The following is a 21,429-nucleotide window of genomic DNA, read 5'->3' on the forward strand; positions in this document are numbered from 1 at the left end:
CAGAAAACCAGTGTTACAAGTAAGTAACCTTTTCCTCAGTGTTATAATTTATTGTTGGTGACCTTGTAGTGAGCATAATTCCTATCTACCTAACCAGTTCTTTCTTTGGTGGATTACATGTCATATTACTGTCTTGTCCCTTTACAATGGGAGGAACATGGCCACATGGGGTATAACATATGAGGTACTCGTATCAAATGGCCTCTCTGCATCCGAGTAATGAAATCAGAGACACCCCCCACATATAATTATAAATAAGGATACTACCATTTTTGATGCCACAGTCAAATATTAAGTGAAATTGATATTAATATGTTGTGTCTCTCTCTTTCTAGGATGTGCATAGTGTTATGGACAGGTAAAGCTCATTTTTGAGTCAAAACTCACTATGTGAAAATCTAGAATAGAAATATCACTATTGAACAGAGATCTAGCTCAAGTTGCACGTAAGGTTTCTAATAGCGGAGGAGATCTGTTCAGTTTTTTTGACTGACCTTCCACTCATTGCTCATCCTCTATATATTGGAGGTTCTATGTCCTTAAGAATGGATGGTATCTGTGTCTCTCACACAGCAGAGGTACCTTGTCCATCCTTACCTCTGAAAGGTCTCTTGTCTCCTATTTAACTTGTGGTAGAAGCTTCCTGTCCAGTCTTACTCTGAAAGGTCTTTACTCTTCTTTTTCTCAAAGTGGAAGTTCTGTGATCATCTTTGTTCCTTCTTGATCTATTCTATTAGAAGTTCTCTCATTCCTCTTAATTATCACACTTCTGTGGCTCCTCTTCCCATCCTATCTACTATAGCTCTTGTTCCTCCCTTTTAGTTCAGTTTGGATCTCTCCACACATAGAGCAGTGATTTGTTCAATGTTGTTTCCTTCCTAGATATTATGAAGTAAACAATCACAAGCCAGACATTAAGTATCTCGTGAGGGGAAACACTCTGGAGTGCTTCAAAACACAGCATGCTTACATAAAGGACAAGATCAAGACAGTAAAAGGTAAATAGATATCAGACTTTGAGAACAGTCACATGGAAATAAGGGAGAAAATAGTGTAAGTGTGTGAATTTATTGTATTCATCAAATGGTTCCAATAAGTACATAATTTTATCAATTTAAAAAAACAATAGTAAATTTAATTAAATAGACCAGTATAAATGCGAACCTCATTTTGATTAGGTGTAGGAAACTGTCAACAAATGATAAATTATTTTTAAAAACCCGTACAAAGAAATACATCAGTTAACTTGAGGTAGCAAGCAATAGCAGCATACTATAAGCAAAATGTAAAACATTCATTAATGCACTGATAGTATGGAAACTGATTCATAAAACATCAGTTAGTCACAGCCATAACAGTCCTTTTGTTAGCCCTAGACTGCACAGTTTGGGACAAATACAGATGAAATGCTTCGTGGTGACTGCCTTGTAACCCCACAGCACACATGTGCCTCTGCCTCTAAGATAAGTGTTCCAAGATCTTTCAAAGTGGTGCAGAGGAGTGTAGAATACTCTGAATCTCAAATATTTCCTTTTTTTGTTGCCTTATGGTCTGTGTCAGCATAGAGTTCCTTATTTATTTATTTTTATTTATTTAGATAGTTTTCTATAGCGCTGGCAGGACCTGTGGGTATCAGAGCGCTTTACAACACTACAGGCAATCAAAAGAACAAGTTCAAAGAGACAGTTATACATGTGAACGAGTTGTAAACCAATTCAGAATGTTTATTGTTTGCTAGCGTTTCTTTTGTTTGATAACTATGCCTGGGGATTCTTTTAAACAGTTTTTTTCATCCTGCTGGGGTATGATCGAGAACCCCTTCAAGTCTGGAAGGTGGTGCTGTCTGATCATTTTACTGATATCATCCAAGTTCAGGTCCATGTTTTTATATTTGGATATTTCTAATTCTTAAAAAATGAATCCCTTTAGTGTTGAACAGTCAGCGTTCCTGCAGTCACACATGTAATTGATTGTCACGACTGTGTGAAAACTAAGCAGTGGTGTTATGTTCAGTTCCAACCTAAATTTACTTTAAGGAGTGGCTGCCTGTAGGTTTAAAATAGGTCTAATATACTGCATGCAATTTTTTTTCCAACTCTATTATTTGTTAGTATTAACCCCTCCCATGCCCCGAACGAGCTGGTCACCCCGTGGGCCCCCCACCCACACCCCTCGGTCAGGAATGAAAGGGGAATCGCTTCCCCTTTCACCCCCCACCCCTCCAGTGACATCTGATGACGTCAGCGCGCAAATCGCACGCTGACCTCATCAGAGGTCACCTCGATCCCAGAAGAGAAATGCTTTTGCATTTCTCTTCTGACCGGGAGGTGGGGTGGGAAGGACAAGAAAGGAAAGGAAAGACCTTTCCTTTCCTTTCTTGTCTCTCACAGCATTTCTGCTGCCCAATAGCGATGCGATTGGGCAGCAGAAATGCCCACTAGACACCAGGGATTTTTTTTTTTTGTATATTTCAATAAGGGGAGCGGCCCCTTGGGCAAGAGCCGCTCCTCAGGGGGGCAAATTATTTCTAGGCCATTTCTGCCCCCAGGGGGGTCCGAAAACCACCAGACACCAGGGATAATTTTTATTTTTGTTTATTTTTATTTTTTTATGTTTGGGGAGTGACCCCTTAGGCAAGGGTCGCTCCGGGGGGGACGGCAAATAATGTTTAGGCCAGTCACGGGTGGGCAGAAACCACTAGACAACAGGGATTATTTATTTTATTCATACTTGTGCATAAGGGGAGCAGCCCCTTTGGCAAGGGCCACTCCAAAATATTTTTAGGCCTTTTCTGCCCCCCTGGAGTCAGATCGGCCTAATATATTAGGCGGATCTTCCCCCGGGGGGGTGGGGGGTGGGCAGAAACCTCTAGACACCAGGAATATATATATATTTTTTATTTACTTTATGTTCTTATGTATGGGGAGCGACCCCTTTGACAAGGGTCGCTCCCTTGGGAGGCAAATTATATTTAGGCCATTTCTGCCCCCCCTTGGGGGCAGATCGGCCTATTTTTGTTAGGCCAATCAAACCTCTAGACACCATGGATTTGGGTGTGTGTATGTGTGTGTTTTGTTTGGGGGGGGTAGCCCCTTGGACAAGAGTCGCTCCCCATGGGGGCACATTACTGTTGGCCATAACTGCCCCCCTTGGGGGCAGATTGGCCTATTTTTGGAAAGCCCATCTGCCCCCAAGGGGGGGCAGAAAGCCCACCAGAGACCAGGGAAGATTTTTTTTCAAAATAATAGGTTGTGGGTGTGGCCATACACCCACCCCAAATAAATGGGGCCAAAGTTGTTCTGCCCACCAGTGGGCAGATTGGGCAATTACCCCTGATCCACACTCCGGGGAACAGAAAGTCTACTAGATACAAGGGAATAAAAAAAAATAAAAAAATTGTGGAGTGGTGGCTACCAACCATTATGGCCCTGGTTATGCCCCACCTGAACTGAAGGGGCTAACAGTCTTTCAGCTCTCCCCCGCACTCTAAAACATCTTATCCCATGGTAAGCAAGAGGACATTTGATTATTTTTGGTTTTTGTTTTACATTTGGGCCATGAGGGCTTGGTAACTCTCAAAATCGTCCCACTTGGAATGGTGAGGGCTGCACCTTTTTTTTACTTTGGGACGCTGCCATGTGGAAAAATCGACAAGACCTATAGACACATCTGAAAACTAAACATATAGTTGACTCCAGGGTGGTGTGCTTCACATGCACCCCGCTCCATTTTCTTACCCACAATGCCCTGCAAACCTGAAACTTTGCTGGAAAGCACACATTTTTCCCATATTTTTGTGATGGAACCTTCCGGAATCTGCAGGAATCCACAAAATACCTATCACCCAGCATTGTCTCATCTATACCGATAAAAATTCTGCTGTACTTGTCAGCCTAAAAATGTTTTTTTTCAAACTGCCCTTTTGGACCCACTTTGGTTCCCCCTCAATTTCGACATATTTTTGGCTCTTCCCTGTCACAAGCACTTGGCCCACCTACACAAGTGAGGTATCATTTTTACCGTGAGACTGGGGGGAACGTTGGGTGGTAGGAAATTTGTCCCGGTGCGGTGATCCCACACAGAAATGTGAGAAAATTTTGATTTTTTAGCTAAATGTAAGGTTTGCTGAGGATTCTGCGTAAGAAAACATTGGGAGATCCACGCAAGTCACAACTCCCTGGACGTCCTCATGTGTCTAGTTTTCGGAAATGTCTGGGTTTGGTAGGTTTCCCTCGATGGCTGCTGAGCCCAGGACCAAAAAACGCAGGTGACCCACCACAAAAACAGGTAGTTTTGTATTTGATAATTTTGATGTGTCCAGATAGTGTTTTGGGGCATTTCTTGTTGCGAGCACAAGGCCTACCCACACAAGTGAGGTACCATTTTTATCGGGAGACTTGGGGGGACGCTGGGTGGAAGGACATTTGTGGCTCCTCTCAGTTTCCAGAACTTTCTGTCACCGAAATGTGAGGAAAAGTATTTTTTTTTGCAAAATTTTGAGGTTTGCAAATTATTTTGGGTAACAGAACCTGGTGAGAGCCCCACAAGTCACCCCATCTTGGATTCCTCTAGGTCTCTAGTTTTAAAAAATGCGCAGGTTTGGTAGGTTTCCCCAAGTGCCGGCTGAACTAGTTGCCAAAATCCACAGGTAGGCATTTTGCAAAAAACACCTCTGTTTTCTGTGGTAAAATGTGATGTGTCCACATTGTGTTTTGAGGCATTTGCAGTCGCGGGCACTAGGCCTACCCACACAGGTGAGGTATCATTTTTATCGGGAGACTTGGGGGAACGCTGGGTGGAAGGAAATTTGTGGCTCCTCTCAGATTCCAGAACTTTCTGTCACCGAAATTTGAGGAAAATGTGTTTTTTTTGCCAAATTTTGAGGTTTGCAAAGGATTCTGGGTAACAGAACCTGGTGAGAGCCCCACAAGTCACCCCATCTTGGATTCCCCTGGGTCTCTATTTTAAAAAAATGCACAGATTATATGTAGCACGTCAAATAGCAATAAAGTGAAAACATAACACAAGGAAAATTCCATTCCAATTAGAAAGCTAGAGTACATTTTAATAAATAAATGAAAACCAAAACAACAAAAATCTAATCAATAGAACCAGAGATATGCAGTTTTAAAGATCTAAGTGGAAATAGCACAAAAAAGCACCAAGTGTCAACTGTGGTTGCCTGGATGTGCCAGACGAGGACAAAGTCACAAGTTCAGGCGAACTGCCATGGAGCGCGGACCAGCTAAAAGACCCAGTTAGGCCCACTGAACAAGAGTACCTTAAACTCATATTGCAAAGAGATGTGGAGCCCCAGGCTGAGGATGTGTCGTGCAGCAGAGGCTATGTGATGTCGGGACAAGGAGATGCGTTGTGCAGCAGTGGTTCCGATAAGCTGTGATAGGGGATGCAAAGTCCTTGCATCAGGCAAGTTGGCACTGCAGAAACGATGCATTGGAGAAGTCCGTGCAGCAAATGTGATGCGTTGATTCCAAGGATGATGCATCATGCAGCAAATTAGATTTGCAGGTCCTTAAGGAGATGCCCCGTGCCGTGGAGGAGATGCGTTGGGGCTGCAAGAACATGGTCATGTCCAGTTCCAAAGGTCCAGGACTTTGGTGGCATCACTTGGGAGAGCAGGGCTCACAGATGGCAGAGTTCGGGTGCTGGGTTCAAGGTTGTTGGAATCCTGTTCTGTCTTTGAGGCTTCTGATAAGGTGGCTAGCCAACCAGTCCTTGAAGTCATTCTGGGGTCCTAAGTTTAGAGATGCAAGTAGAGTCCTCACCCAGACAAGAAGGCAGTGGTTCAGCAGGACAACAGACCTTTTTCCTGTCAGAGTCCACAGGTCCAGAAGTGTACTGAAGAGTTGGGTCCAGTGTTTATACCTGGTGCCCACTTTGAAGCAGAGGAAGTTTCTAGAGGTTTAGACCCCTTGCGGTGTCAGGCATCTCTTTCCTCCCTGTGCTGGCCCCAGCGTGTCTAGGGTCACATAAGACCAGTGTCAAACACTTTGTTAGAGTGCTCAAGCAGAGCCTGTGTGATGTGCAAGTTTGTAGGTGACAGCCCCTCCCCCTTGTTACCTCACAGTGGCCCATCCTGCCAACACCTATCTTCTCTTTGTTTCCCTCTCTGGGAGCAATAAACAAAGACCACATGCCAGCTACATATAGTCATGTGATCCAGGATCAGGCTGGAGGCACCACATAGTTAGAACAAGAAAATGCCAACTTCCTGAAAGCGTCATTTTCAGAACTGTGACTAAAAATTCGCCTTTACCAGGAAAGAGAGCTTTTAATTACAATTCTTTAGACACCCAACTTGACCTCCCAGTCGGAAGTTACAGCTTATTAAATGTAATAAGGCAACTCTAATGTTATCCTATAGGAGAGGTAGGCCTTGCAGCAGTGAAAAAAGAAATTAGGAGGTTTCACTAGTAGGACATATAAAACTTGAAAGTACACGTTAAAACCTTTAAATACATTACTCCCTGTACTCTGGGCTGTTCGGGGCCTACCCTGGGGGTGACTTTTATGTATTAAAAATGAAGGTTTAGGCCTGGCAAAAGGTTTATTTTGCAAGGTTAAAGTGGAGTTTACACCAATTGCACAGTCTCCAATGGCAAGCCTTAGACAGGTTTAAAAGGCTGCCTAAGTGGGTGGCAGAGCCAGTGCTGCAGGTCCAACAGCAGCATTTAATTTACAGGTCCTGGGCACATGTAGTACCACTTTACTAGGGATTTGCAAGCAAATCAAATAAGCCAATTTGGTGTAAGTCAGTTTTACCATGTTTCAAAATTGTACCATGTGTAACGGCGAGAGCACAAGCACTGTAGCACTAGTTATCAGTGGTAAAGTGTGCAGAGTCTTAAAGCATGCAAAATAAAGTCAGCAAAACAGGAGAGTTGAAGGCAAAAGGTTAGGGGAGATTCACACCAAGGATCCCAGGTCTAACATTGGCTGATATCTCTTCATTCATAAAGCTTTGCAAAACTTCTCATGCCTTTAGTGATTAGGGTTGATTTTTGTTTCCTGTTGAGCATATGCTCTGCCCAGGACAGACAGCAGAATCTACACTTATTCTAAATAGCAAGTAGTGGTTAATAGATCACTCCCACTGTAGATAATCTATCTTGATTGTATCAGTTGGCAGTCTGAATATAGAATGAAACTGAACTACATCTGTATTTTCTGGAAATAGCAGGTGGATCCTTGCTTACTGAAAATAGGCCTGCCATTACAGATTAAGATTAGATCTACAGAAAATAGGTATTCCATTAAGGATTAAGATTAAGGCTTCATTCATTGTCTCAAGAATCCCATGTACCATTTTCCTATGGAAACCTGGATCTAAGCATGGCCTCTACTTGACATTCATTGGTGTATAAGTGGGAGAGGGCATAGGGAGAACTACTCTCTGCGAACTGGAGGGGTACAATCTGTGGTCTACCCAAGATAAACTTCAAATCATCACCTACCTTTAAATAGAACTATTGGTTTCTTGACTTGGTGGATGTGAGCAGGTTTCACATTTAAATACCACAGTAATGTTTTACATCACCCATCAATCAGGTGGAAACTTGTACGTTGTTTGCTTCCAGACTTGTGGATCTTTAGTTATTGATGTGCAGAGGGGAAGCAATATATGTACTACTTGTGTGTAAGATGATGCCAGTTAGAACGCAACAGTCTCATCATGAGTGGTCCCAGATCTGGGATTATTACCACAAATCTTCCAAAAATGGGTTATCTGCCCGAGGTTTTTTACAAAGCAGAAACCCAAGCAGTGCCTCAAATGTATGTGAGTCATGAGAAAGGGTGCTCCTCGTGGAGGGATGCCCACCTCAACAGGAGGGTGCAACTAGTGACCAGAGAGTCTGTGAATGCCAGAACCTCTGTAAAAGATCTTCCCATCTCGGCTCGAGTTGGCTTAGAAACCAACAGTGGGTGTTTGATGTGTATCTTTCTCTTGACTTAGAAATTGCAGGAGAGAATCTGCAATAGGAATGTTTAGAATAAAGGTTCTAATACACCAGCTGAACTACAAGTGTTCTTTCTAAAATAGGAGCCAAAAACAGCAGGTTCCCACTTAAGGTTGTCACAACACAAATCCTGTGATTTGTAACCATCGTTAAGAGGTCCAGCAGCTGCAGCATTAAGGATGGGTTAAAGTGCTCCTAAATATGTGACGCCACAGTATGTCGAATGGTGCAAAAAAAAATTTGGCCTGGTTGAAATGGAAAGCAAACAATATACAGTTTCTATAGGGTGCAGTCTTTAGTCCATGGAAAAAACATGGTACAAATTGCTAATGTGCTCTGAATTGCCAATATCTCCCCCAAGGTGTGCTTAACAAAATGTAGCTCCTCTGCTGCTGACAGAGGAAATATTCACTTTAATGTTAGGGTTTTTGATGTTGCACTGACCATACTCATATGTTGTGCTTTGAGCTAGCCCTCAGGCCACGAATAAAGCATAAACAAGCATTGGCAAAGCCAATAGCTCATCCCTATGCAAGCTCTATTGGCTTTGCCGATGTTTTTTAGCGATGTTGCAAATGGCTGAAAGTAAAGATGAAAAGCTTAATGAAACAGCCAGCGTTAGCTGCGTTATAAATTTTTTTTGCTTGCAGCTATGCTGCAGTGAAGCCAGAACTGCTGAATAATCTATACTGTAATGTCCCTGTAGATCTATAGTCTGGGGGCCGCAAGCGCACTCCTGACCTTTGTGTGCACCCCCCTCTTCAGAACGGGCAAGCATGTATTTATAACTTAATCATCATGTAAGAAAGCAAGTAACTAGGATGTCCTGCACAGCTAACTTTTTGATCACTTTCAAGTTTTAAAGACATTCCTCAACAAACATGTAAAATATGAAAAAGTCTCTTCAATAATTCCAAAAATATATTTTATTAACATGCAGAACTTTTTAATCTTAGTAGTAGTAGCACATCAGACTAAATCAATGCAAGTATGTTTTTTTAAGGAATAGTTTTCAAACATGAATTTTGAAATGTTCATGCTTCCACCCACCCTGTAAAGGCCTCAGTTATGTGCACCCTTTGGATGGCCTAGGTTGCTATTCTGCATTTACAACATTTTAGTAAAAACATATGTTGGAGGAGTTTCCATATAGCGTCCATCCTAAAGGTATGTATTTCAAGATTATGTTATATGTTATAATAAAGAACACGCATTGGCAAACCCAATAGGTTTTGCCTATGCAGAATCTATTGTCGTCATTAATATTTTTTGTACATGCTGCAGATGATTGTAATAAAGATGTGAAGTAACAGAAAGAGCTGCTGACTTTAGTAACCGGGTTTGAGTCTCAGCGTCGGCTCAACATCCTGTGATCTTGGCCAAATCATGAAGTCTCCCCAGTGCAATAAAAAAGTGTGTGTGTGCAATATAACTTGTGCTTTTATAAAACGCTGAAATACTTTATAGAACTTTTGAGTGCTTTTTATAAAAGCTGCGCATACTGTGAAAAAAGGTGATCCGTACACTTTAAAGGTGTGCCAGTGTCCTGGGAGAGGAGCAGAGGAAGCCTGTGAGGGGAGAGAGGAAGGGTCAGGAAGCGCAACAGTGGAAGAGGTGGTGTTCGCACTGTGACCGCAGACGGTCAATAGGGAGCGGGGAGATATCGGGCATAGCTGGTTCTGAGTTGCAGGTAGTAGTAAAATATGGCAATAATGGTGCTCAATGAGTTTCCCAGAGCTTTTGACCCCCGTGCCACTGCACCTGCTGCACCATTCAAATCATGACCCTAGTGCCTGCTAAGTGAATGCACTTCTGGCTGTTTGTTTAGTAGTAAAATATGGCAATAATCGGTGCTCAGTGAGGTTCCTAGAGCTTTTGACCCCCGTGCCACTGCACCTGTAGCACCATCCAAATCAGGACTACTGCGTGCAAGGTAACTGCACTTGTCAATGCTTGTTTAGTAGTGAAATATAGAAATAATAGGTTATCAGTGAGTTTCCTAGACTTTTTGGCTCCTGTGCCACTGCACATGCTGCATCATTCAAATCATGACCCTAGTGCCTTCAAAGTAACTGCACATGTGGCTGTTTGTTTAGTAGTAAAAAATAGCAATAATCTGTGCTCGGAGGGTTTCCTAGAGCTTTTGACCCCTGTGCCACTGCATCTGCTGCACCATTCAGATCATACCCTACTGTGTGCAAGGTAACTGCACTTGTCACTGCTTGTTTAGTAGTAAAATATAGCAATAATCGGTATTCAGTGGGTTTCCTAGACCTTTTGGTCCCTGTGCCACTGCACCTGCTGCACCATTCAAATCATGACCCTAGTGCCGCAAGGTGATTGCACTTGACTGCATGTTTAGTAGTAAAAGATAGCAGAAAATCAATAATCAGTGGGTTTCCTAGACCTTTTGACCCCTGTGGCACTGCACCTGCTGCACCATTCCAATCATGACCCTAGTGCCTGCAAGGACAAATGAGGAAATCGTTTATATCCAGTAATATATGTGTTCCGAAAAAGGCACAATTGAAGATGGTAATACATAATTATTGTATATCTAAACAAAAACACAGAAGCTTTCATAAAAAGTGCCTTCAAACGTATACAACTCTCCAACATTAGTTGCCACAGATGTCATAAATAAAGCAAATGCTTTGCACATCAAAGTGAAACCAAGCATTGTTAGATTGTGTTACAATTTGACTGGCTCTTTCCAGTGAAAAGATCCTATCCTGTGGTTGACAGTGAATGGGCCGTAAAGAGTGTAAATTACCCAAGATCACCATATATTAGGCTAAAGCTGAGACTGAAATGCGGTTTTGTACTTTGTTCCTAAAAAGTCAGTTTCACAAATTAAATTTTGCAAAAATGTGTTAAATATGAAAACGTCTCTGCAAAAATCCCAAAAAAGGATTTCTTCACACGCAAAATGGTCTTATCTTAGTACATCAGATTAAATCAATGGAGTCCGCGAGTGTCTTCCTGATCTTTACATGTGGCCTCCCTTTTAAAAACGGGCAAGCATTTATTTACAAGGTAATTGACGTGAAAGAAAGCAACAAGGGAATTCTGCACACTTAAATATCAGTCCAGTTCAATTTGTAATGACATTTTGCAAAAAAGGTGAAAAAGTCTCTGCATTTCATTCACATGGAGAACTGTTTCACTTTAGTAGTACATCAAGCTGAATCAGTGCACGTTTTCTTTTGTAAGTAATAGTTTTCAAATCTGATTTTAGAAACGTTCATGCTTCCACCCACCCTGACAATGCCAATAGTGAACTTCATGCCCCATAAATGAAAGGAAAATGTTTTGTGCAGCTGAAGAATGAGATACCTTTCAAATGGCTATGTCTCGAGTAAAATAAAAACGGCCCAAGCAGTGTCCATGTAGAACGTTCGCTGCATTCCTCTTTCCTGTAAAGGCTCTGGCATTGAAGTCAGCGGAAATCAGTATAAACACCAGGCTCCCTCAAGCACACAGCTTGACATTTGACCTCAATCTTTGAATGCAGAGCAAATGTGATGAGATAAGAACAAGATTTACAGGCCTGTTTATTACAGTGAAAAAGCTTGTGGAGGAATGCTGTAAACATAGTTTTGGCATGTGGAGGTACGAACTTGAGCTGGGGAGCTTAAAGCAAATAAAGCAAACAAATCAAAAGCCAGATGAGTTACAAACCACAAAGCCAATGGCAAGCAACGGACAGAATGCATTCCCAGGTCAGCTTTCTGAAACTCCCCAAGATGTCTTTGGCATTCCACACAGCTGCATTGTCTGGTAGGTTGTTACCTAAAAACCCCAGATGCCGACTCATGCGCTTAAGAGCTCTGTAGAGCCAAAAATAGGGTATATTTGAGGTGGAAAAAAACAGGATAGAGTTGTTTTAGTGCAAGCTAGTCGCCTAGTGACTGGCAAGACCTATTCGAAAGGGATTTTTCTATGTTTTTCCAGTTTTGCAGTTTTTGTTGGAGCAACATTCCAGCATGGTAGTGTTATTCTGCATATATCATTGCATCAAAAGTGGTCTCTCATTTTTGCTTTCTTCTGAGAGAATTTACAGCATTAGAGTGGATTTTTGTTTGATACTAACTACACCTTGGAGGTTGACTGCTTGAAAAGATAGTCAATCTGGTGAAGGAATGTTTTGGGTATGCAGCAAAGGGACAATACTCAATTTGGCTGTGACAGTGGAATTCAACAAACCCTTGAGTCTGATGAGAGATTTGACAGTTTCACTTCCATCATGGGCTTGAACAAACCCTTCTTTCAGTGGGGTATGGAGGGGATAACAGTGTGAGTGTCAGGAAGGATTTCCTGTTTGTGTGTTGGAAACCACCAGTGTGAAGAACCCTGAGCAGAACACAGTAGAGGGCAGGGAGTACTTTGTGTGAAGGGGAAGGCAAACCTTACTTTTACTATGTGCCTGTTGACTCAGATGGCACTGTTGAATGGATTCTACAGTTTTTCAATGTTGAGTTCTTGGTTTTGTGAGCACAGTGCAATTAACATTGTTTACATTTCCTTTGTAAGGTTCCATCATTACACATTGTCTTGTTGTGTTTAGTAGCAGGGAGAAAGGATGCATTGCTTTTTCAAAGTTAAGGAGGCAGGCTTTATGTTGGAGGACGAAAATGAAGAGTACTGGAAATGAGAACAAAAGGAATAAGCTCTCCTTCCTAGATTTGTACATCTCCATGGATCTATTAAATTCAAAGTATACATTAATGCAAAAATATTCTGTTTTACTTGAGGAGTCTGACAGTGCCCAGGTGTATTGGTAGTATCTTTGAAAGGACAGAAAATGCATGTGTAGCCCTGGGGTATATCTCTAATTTGTGTATAGAGTTCTGAACAAGCATTGTTGGGTCAAAAACTCTGCAAATATGTAATATCAATGTACCTATCTTTCCATGTATTATTACCTTGTACCCCTCACCCCCAACATTGGATAGACTATTAATTTAATAGAATGGGTCACAGGAGCACCCTTAAGAAATGGGATTTGGGAATTACTATGTAAAGATATAGAGTCAGATGTACAGAGCATTTTTGAGATTGCAAACTGCCCGATTAGTTGTATCAGTCAGTTTGCGACTGCAAAAATATATTTTTTTAAATGTAGAAACCCCAAATTGTGATTCTATAACTTACTACTGAATCTCAGTTTGTGTTTGTGACCCAAATACGATTCGGTATTTGGAAAGGGCGTCCCATGGGACCTTTTCCCCTTAGCTAATGTGACAGAAAAAAAATAAGAGCAGGCACTGGCCACTAATTGTGACCTACCTCATTAATATTCATGAGTTAGGTTGTTTTGTGACCCCAATAGGTATCGCTATGTTAAACATAAGTCTTAGTTCATTAGGAATTGTGATTTCCAAATTGCGATTTGGTAAGAATCAAGAAGCAGCATATAGTAGTTCAAATAAACAAGTGTCATACTATATAATGTATTGTGTTAATAACAAAAACACTGTATTCCACTGATATATATGAAAAAGAAGTAACAGTTTTGAATGAACAGTTGTGCACATTTGGATTCTAAAATAGTTTTTGTTTCTCAATGCAGAATATTTCCGCAAAGAATTGGGTAAGTTTACTAAAATATGAGTTGTCTTGATTTTATACCCGCTTTTCCCATTGTTCTTTGTTTCACACATAGTATTTTTTCTCTTTCAGAGTTCAGTCGATTCAGAGGATTTAAAGGTAAGAAGTCCTGTTCGAGGCCAAAGTTTACCCTGAGTCACCTCTCTGCCCACTCAGGCAGATCATGGGCACATAAACAAGTCAATATAGCTCTGTGTGGTAAACCGCAGCTTAGAAATCCATTGGTAAACTGCTGAGCGTTGTTGGCAAGGCTGGCTAACTTTTCCTTGTTCTTGGGGTAAATAAATACCATTGATTTAAGTAATAAATGGCATCTGTTTTTACTGCAGTTCATTCATGCCAAACCCATAAGCTTTAGAACACGGATGTCCAACATGGGTCACCAGGGCCTGGTCCATGCTGAATTTTCACAATATCCCCAAACACTGACTCTAAATGGCACTCATTTAAATAGTGGTTATCTTGATGTCTGCCATGGGGCCAACACTCGTCGACCTTGTTTGCACATTCTTGCTATAGAAAAATTATCATTGCAGAAACATATGGTGCACAGTAACATACACACAACGTGTATTTGTAAGACACACATTCACCCTTGGGTCTCTTGATGACGAAATAACAGCTGTTTAATATACCCAACTCAGTGGTACTTATTTTATCAAACTTGGAATAATGAAAGGCTGAGTGGGCCCTATGGGATTTGAACCTGAGTCCATGATGTCAAACGCAGATTCCTGAAGTAGATAGATTAGTCCACTGAGCCACCAGACCTAACTCGGCTTGGTTACTACAAAAAAGCTTACTCATGAAAATTGGAATTACTGCTGTTATCTTCAGCATCTTTTTTGAATATCGAAAATGTTGTTCTTTTTGCTTTTAACAAAGGTGAAATATTCATTATAATAACACATATTTACAGCATTCTATATCAACCCATAGTCATACACTGATAAATTACATATGTGAACTATAAGAAAGTTTTGGGGAGCATACATAGCTTCGATAAATGCCAAGACGGGGAGGCGGATTAGAGGCAACCGCTCCAAAGGGAACAAACCTCCATGATGCCCCTTGGGGGGGCGGGGCAGAAAGAATCAACTGCTCCTTCTGGGGTAGGGGTACGGAACAATATAGAATTTAAATAATTTCTTTTAAAGAACAAATCTGCATTAGTAAATTGTTCATGTAGGTAGCTAATACAAAAATGTAATGACAGAAAAATAAAAACGTAATATTGATTGTACAAAAACTGTATAAAATATGGCACTTGGATATTTTTTAACAGTGTTAATTATGTAATATTGCTCAAAACCCAAAGGATTTACAGCTGTTAATGCCCTCTGCAGAGTTAATTAACTGCTTTAATTGAGTGGGTGTGCAGGTAATGGCTCTTAATGCATGACAACATGTGAACAGTAAGCCTGTTGGCATCTGTCCTGCTCTATCTCCTAACAGAGGCAGACAAAAACAGATCTAGTGTTCCTGTTTTCTTCATGTTCTTACTTCACACTCATCAGGCATTATTCCCCCCCACCTGTGGCCAAAACAGCTGTTAATTACCCTCCCAGTAGTATGGGTGCATAACAAAGAGGGGTGAATAATAGCTGTTCTTGGCCTGCAGGTAATTGCAATAAGGCTATTAGTATCCCATCACCCCTTGACCATTATTATTCCTAATTGTTGCATGATTAATATAGTATTTAAAAGACCACAAGCCTCATTTGAGTACTTCAGCAGCTCCAGACTGATCCAAACATGCATGTGATGGGCACTTACATAGCACTTTCAACTGTATTTGTGACATTTACCCCGTATTTTTTGTTTTTATATTTTCCTTCCATGCAGAACTGGAGAAGCAATCATTTTATTGCATATGGTGTTTGTTGGTATTAATCCGTTCCTGTTGCGCATGCCAGGACAACCCACACAAGTGGGGTAACATTTTCATCTGGACAATTGGGGAAATGCAGAATGGTGGTCATTTTCTAGATCACTGCTGATTACGTACATATACATCATATAAATGCAAGGAACATTTGTGATTTTACACAAAGTTTGAGGTTTGCAGGGCACTGTGGGTATGAAAATGTTGTGGCATCCATGCGAGGCATACTGCCCTGGACTCTCCTTTGTGTCTAGTTCTCAGGAGTGTCTGGGTTTGGTAAGTATCCTCGGGTGGCAGCCGGGCAAAGGCTGAAATGTGCAGCCTTTCAGCTTAGCAAGTGGACAATATTGGTATTTACCCCATTCTACTCCCTCTTATGTAAAAACAATGCCCCAAAGAATCAAAGTTGCATCACGCTTGCCTCAGGGATGGGAATGTTTCAGTCCTTAGGGCAACAAAAAGATGGCTGAGACTCTAGGGCTGGGCGTAGGCAAGGCTTGATAACAGGATAGGCTAAACCCCACCCTGTTATTTTATAAAAATATTTGTGGCCTCCAGGAGCTTTCAGTCTCCCTTCGCAGGACAAATTGCGGCAACCCCCATCTATTACACCAAGGAGGGGCACACAACTTGTTTGTCCCTCTTGAAGAGGCCCAGTGCCAGAGAGGGACACCCACACCCCTTTACTTTGCCCAAATGTAAAATCACTGGTGTTTAGTGGTCTTTCTACCACACCCACAAAGGCAGATTTGGGGCAACCTCCCCAATCAGGGGAATACCTATCTGCTTATGGGGTGCTGAAACACTTTTGTCCTTTCTAGGGTGGAGGTATTGCTTGATGCCAGGGTATGCTGCCTCATCCTTTTGTTTGTTTTATCCCTGATGTCTGATTAACTATCTGCTCCTCTCGTAATTGCAGGCAAAATTCCTAATCGGGGTATGGCTCCAGACGCATAGACACATTTACTTCACCCAAATGTAAAATCTATGGTGTCTAGTGGAATTTCTCCCACCTCTGTCCCCCCTGAGGGTGAGGCACATTAGGGGCAATCTATCCATTCGGGAAAAAACTCCAATCTGGCCTAATTCTGTCAGAAAAACTCATTTTCCCCTTGTGGGGTGATCATATGGCTTGATACCAGAGTAAGCTGTCCTATTATTTTGTTTGTTAACGGTGCTATGTCGAAATCCCTGATGTCTAGTGGGTTTCCTATTTGCCCTCCCTATTTGCAAAATGAGGGCAGAAAGACTGGCTTGAGGCGGAGGTATGACCCAGTGCCAGTATGGGACGCTCGGACCTCTCTGCTTTTCCCATATGTAAAATCACTGGTGTCTAATGTGCTTTCTAGCGCCCTGCAATTCCACCTGGGGAGACAGATTTAGGGCAACCACTCCAATGGAGCTAAACCTCCATTCTGCCTCTTCGGGGGTGGGGCTGGAAGAATTGACTGCTCCTTCTGAGGTATGCAGAAAGACTGTGGTGGACTTTATGGATTTAGGGCATGGCCCTCTGCAAGGTGATCTGCCTGTCCCCTTTGATTTTATTTTGTTATTCTCCCTGGTGTCTAGTGGACTTTCGGCCCTCCAATGAGGGGGTGTGTTGGTAGAACGTCTCTTGTGATCTTTGTGAGGTGGAGGCATGGCCCTGTGCATGGTGAGCATCTCCCATCCCTTTTTATTTCCATTTTCCCTGATGTCTAGTGGGCATTATGTGCCCCAAGGGGGCCAGAAAGACTGTTGTGCCCATTTTGGAGGTGGGGGCATGGCCCTTGTAAATGGTCGGCCACCCAACTCCATTGTTTTTTGTTTTTAAAAAAAACCTTTATTAATTTTACAGCAACAACAGAAGAAAATACGAACAGAAGCATGCAAAGTGTTTTTTCACTGATGTATTTGAGAAGACCAATATTTTCCTTTGTAACAGAGGTGTGGGGGGGGATACAGGAAAGCTGAGGTGGTGCGGCCGAAGAAGTAGAAGGTACGCTGAACAGGACGAGGCGTTTGATTTTTTTATGCTAGCCCTGGTTTGTAGTAGGTCAGACAGGGGGTATTCGCCCTTATTAGCGCAGGTCTTTGCCCGTGGGCCAGCTCCCCTGCTAAAAATCCCAAGTGTCTTGAGGGAGCACCAGGTGATAACACCCTACTGTGATCGCCTGGTGCTCTGCAGGCAAAGGGAGGTATTATTTGAAAGCTGAGTTTCTCAGTTCCCTGGGAGCTGCTTTCACCCTCCCCCACACTCCCAGGGAATCCAAAAAGTTGTTGTCTGGGTGCCAGACTGACAGTGACGTGGCCAAAGGAGACTCCACCCTCTGGGACAGAGTGGAAAACATATGCTCAGACCTGGGGGGTGGGGGGTGGGAGGGGGGGGGGTCAGACTGAAGTATGAGACAAAGCTGTGATTAATAACATACTAATCAAACATGCAACAGTTCCTGCTTCAGTGCCCAGTGCTTGGACATCACCTCCATGGTTAAAGCGCCCCATTGGGTGCACTATGGACGAAGATGTCATGTCCATAGCACCAGAGAGGTTAAACACTGCAATTTTGGTCAGTAGTGTATGCTGGCCATCGGAGCATATGGCTAGTTGGGTGTAATGCGAAAATAAAACAGGACCTGTAGACTGTTAAAATTGGTACCTCTGAGGCTCAACCTACACCCTCTAATACTTAACAGTGCCGTGAGTACAAGACTATCCGCTTGGAGAAAATGTGTGAGGATCACCGATGGATAAGAGATTCTTTTGAGTCTCCAGAAAGCTGGCCCTTTTTCATCTTAGCAAAGATAGTTCTAAAGCCAAAAGAGGCCACATTTAAAAAAGGGAATTTAAAGCCTTAGCCAAGTTTATGTTATTAGCCTGGTATAAAGGCATTTCACACAAAGGAGTCCTTCATAAATGTCACCAAACTGTATGGTAAACCAGGATAATAAAATGTAGGTGTTAAATAGGCAAGCTGTCGGATGGAGTTTCCATAAATCAGGAACATGACCTGACCAGTATTAAAATAATGGATATTTCCACATTACACTAAATACAAAATACAAGAAATACACCCTGTGCAGTAAACGGACAGTGTTCTACTAATTCAGGGTACTTCCAGTGCCTTTTGGTAGTTGCTACCATTTTAGGAGAGGTTGGGGTTGTGATGCAAGGAAGAAGCTATATCGCCCTGACAGTTGCATATACCATTTTTGTTGCATACAATCTTATGCTCATTGATCAGGTTACACAAAGCAACTTTCATGGTCCACACAATGGCACCAGGCCCCAAGCTCTTATGTAGAACATGAGTGTTACATGCTTTTATGGAGACTTACTAGGAGATTCCCCCAAACAGACAAAACGCAGCACCGTCCCAAATGAGATCTACATCTTGCCTCCTTCTAAATGTCCCTTTGCAGCACTACCACTAAAACTGTGGCGAATCACCCTGCTCCAGGAATAGTCAGTGGACAAAAACATCTTTCAATTAAATATTTCTTGAATTGATAAATGGAGCATTTACTGTTAAGCCAGTCCAGACTAAAGAAGGGTTGGCATTTTTTCCCCAATCCCAGTATAGTCTCCTTCTCTCCGCACAGACAGATATACAACATTTAGAGCCTCAGGATGCCTAGTTGTATCCAGTGGGAATCCATTGTACAGGAAAGAATATCCACTACGTGATTAGTGTGTTGCATAAAATACAGTATTGACTCACAGGAAGGCATCTTGAGCTATCCCACGGGCAAATAACACTGGAGTAAAGCCTCTCATAAGCTTTTTGTCTGCATTCAGATTTGTAGGTGGGAGCAGATGAATTTGAGAATCTTGTTTAAGGACTGCTTCTACTCCATTTGAATGCACATCTTACGCATAATGCAAAGTGAAGCTCAAAAGTAGCTGTAGATGTGCAATTTTTAGTCTAATAGATTTCTTGAAGGTTAAGATAGTGCTAACTTATCTCGAGCTACCGGATGCTTCATATTTGAAGATAACAGAACAATAAGGATAGAATTAGTGACCTGAAAAAAGAGAGAGATAGAAAATGGAGATAAGCACCATAGGAGTGAGCATCACGACCCGGTGTTAGTTGATATTTTTCTCTCCAACTGATCCTATGCAAATTAATTTATTTTCATATTCCTCGTTTCCTTTAAGGTCATTATTAACATTTTATGAAAACCTAGACATTTACGTAATAAATATGCATTAATTCTTGATAAATAATATAAAAGAGTGCCTGAATAGTCTGTGCACACCCTTGTGGGATCATAAACATTCAATTGTAGATTTATTGATGTGCTTGGAAGTAAGACCTTAAATGGTCATGATTGGTAATGACTTGTAATGATCCGTTTTCAAACCTATGTTATTAGGGCCTCTACTCAGCACTCCTTCATGCTATGCCCTTGTATTTCATTCCACATACTTAAATCTGGTTGTAGGCACACTGGCACGTCTGTTCACACCACTAACAAAGAGGACCCCAGGCTAGGGAATCCTGTTCCACTCAGTTTCAAGAATGTTTAATATGGTGATCATTATAGTGATTTGGTTTGAGCGTTCAGCAATGTAGTTGTCTGGTGCTCCAAATCAGCCACCTTTCCATCTCAAACACTGTGTCCATTAGGTAGCCTGCGGCCTCACCCTGCACTAGAAATACATTGCTGACCATCTAGCAAGTCTAGACCGCTCTCCAATATTGAGTCACCTCTAGGGCCTCACTGGACACATTAGTCTAACACCCCTTTCCAGCAGTGGTTGACAAACAATAACTGTTGATCACTATGTGGGTAGATCCTTCTTCAGAACCTAGCTGTGCTGTAAGTGATTAAAGAATGCTGCGAGGGATGGAAGGGGTACGCATGGAGCGCACCAGAGCTTTACACTCATGCTGTTGCTTTTTAGCCATTTTGGCTCCTCCTAAATGGCTCCTCTTCGTGATGAATTATTGTCTCTACTGAATCTGGTCACACTGGATGTTGCAAACATCAAACTAAAATTTATAGAAATGAGAGCGAGAAAGTTAGATGTTAGGGAGTTATTCGCAAACTGCATTTTTTAGTATGTTAGTAGTACTACAGTAGTAGTATTAAAGTACTACAAAATGCTATTCACAAACAAATAATTTACATTATGTTTTTTTAGTTGATATAAGATATTACAATATGATACAATGTTTTCACTTTTTATAATGTTTTAACATTACGTTTTTATATATTTCCAACAGTTTTAAATATTTTAATTTAACATAATTTCCTATGGGTAATATTTTTAGTCCCTACCTCCATTTTCCTCTCTGGGGATGTTTTGTAGTACCTCTTAGTAGCCAAGGGTGGTTCTGGACGTCCTGCTGCTCCTTTTTGTCTGTAGTAACTTTACACTTGTAAATTTGTCTCCATCTCCTATTTCAGGGGGTGAAGACACATAGGTCTACATTTTTCAGTAACTTTACACTCAGCTTTTGTAAATAACCCAAAGTAGTGAAATTACTCAAAAGTGTAAGAATGCATTTCCTATTAGTAAATCTACACATGTAGCTTTACCTTTGGTGAATATGCTCCTTAGAGTTGGACTAAGTTTGTAGAATGTTTGCGTTTTTCAGTGTGGTGATAAATAACTTTCCTTGGAAATAAGGCAGAATTTTAACAATGTGTGAGATGAAAGTGGATCAAAAGACAAGACACTTTTCTAAGAAGTAACATGGTAATGTTTTATTTTCATGAGAGAAAAAAAGGAAGTCCCTGAGAATTCTTGCATAAGAAAGTACGCAAAATATTGCTGTTGCTTCATGGCAGATGTATCATTAGTTGAATGCCTCAAAGCCAATAGAGGTAACAGAGACTACTATGATTTATTGTGATGCTTTTGAGGTTTACAGGGAAGGAGACAGTACTGATAACAGAGAAAGAATGTCCTTCAGGGATGGAAAATGATGAACAGGAAACCATTTCAAAATACGAAGGATTAGGC

The 21,429-nt window shown here is 41.6% G+C and overlaps 1 protein-coding gene across 1 annotated transcript in view; it reads left to right on the forward strand.

Annotated features, from left to right (window-relative positions):
* The window catches only part of LOC138299215 (E3 ubiquitin-protein ligase TRIM39-like), a 122,231-nt gene that overhangs the window by 75,479 nt on the left and 25,323 nt on the right, over positions 1-21,429 (forward strand). The window contains exons 5-8 of the mRNA XM_069237339.1: positions 336-358; positions 883-998; positions 13,552-13,572; positions 13,662-13,688. Of these exons, the coding sequence (XP_069093440.1) occupies positions 336-358; positions 883-998; positions 13,552-13,572; positions 13,662-13,688 (187 nt within the window). The remainder of the gene's footprint in view (positions 1-335; positions 359-882; positions 999-13,551; positions 13,573-13,661; positions 13,689-21,429) is intronic.

Source organism: Pleurodeles waltl, chromosome 6 (genome assembly GCF_031143425.1).
Source record: "Pleurodeles waltl isolate 20211129_DDA chromosome 6, aPleWal1.hap1.20221129, whole genome shotgun sequence".
Lineage (NCBI taxonomy): Eukaryota > Metazoa > Chordata > Amphibia > Caudata > Salamandridae > Pleurodeles > Pleurodeles waltl.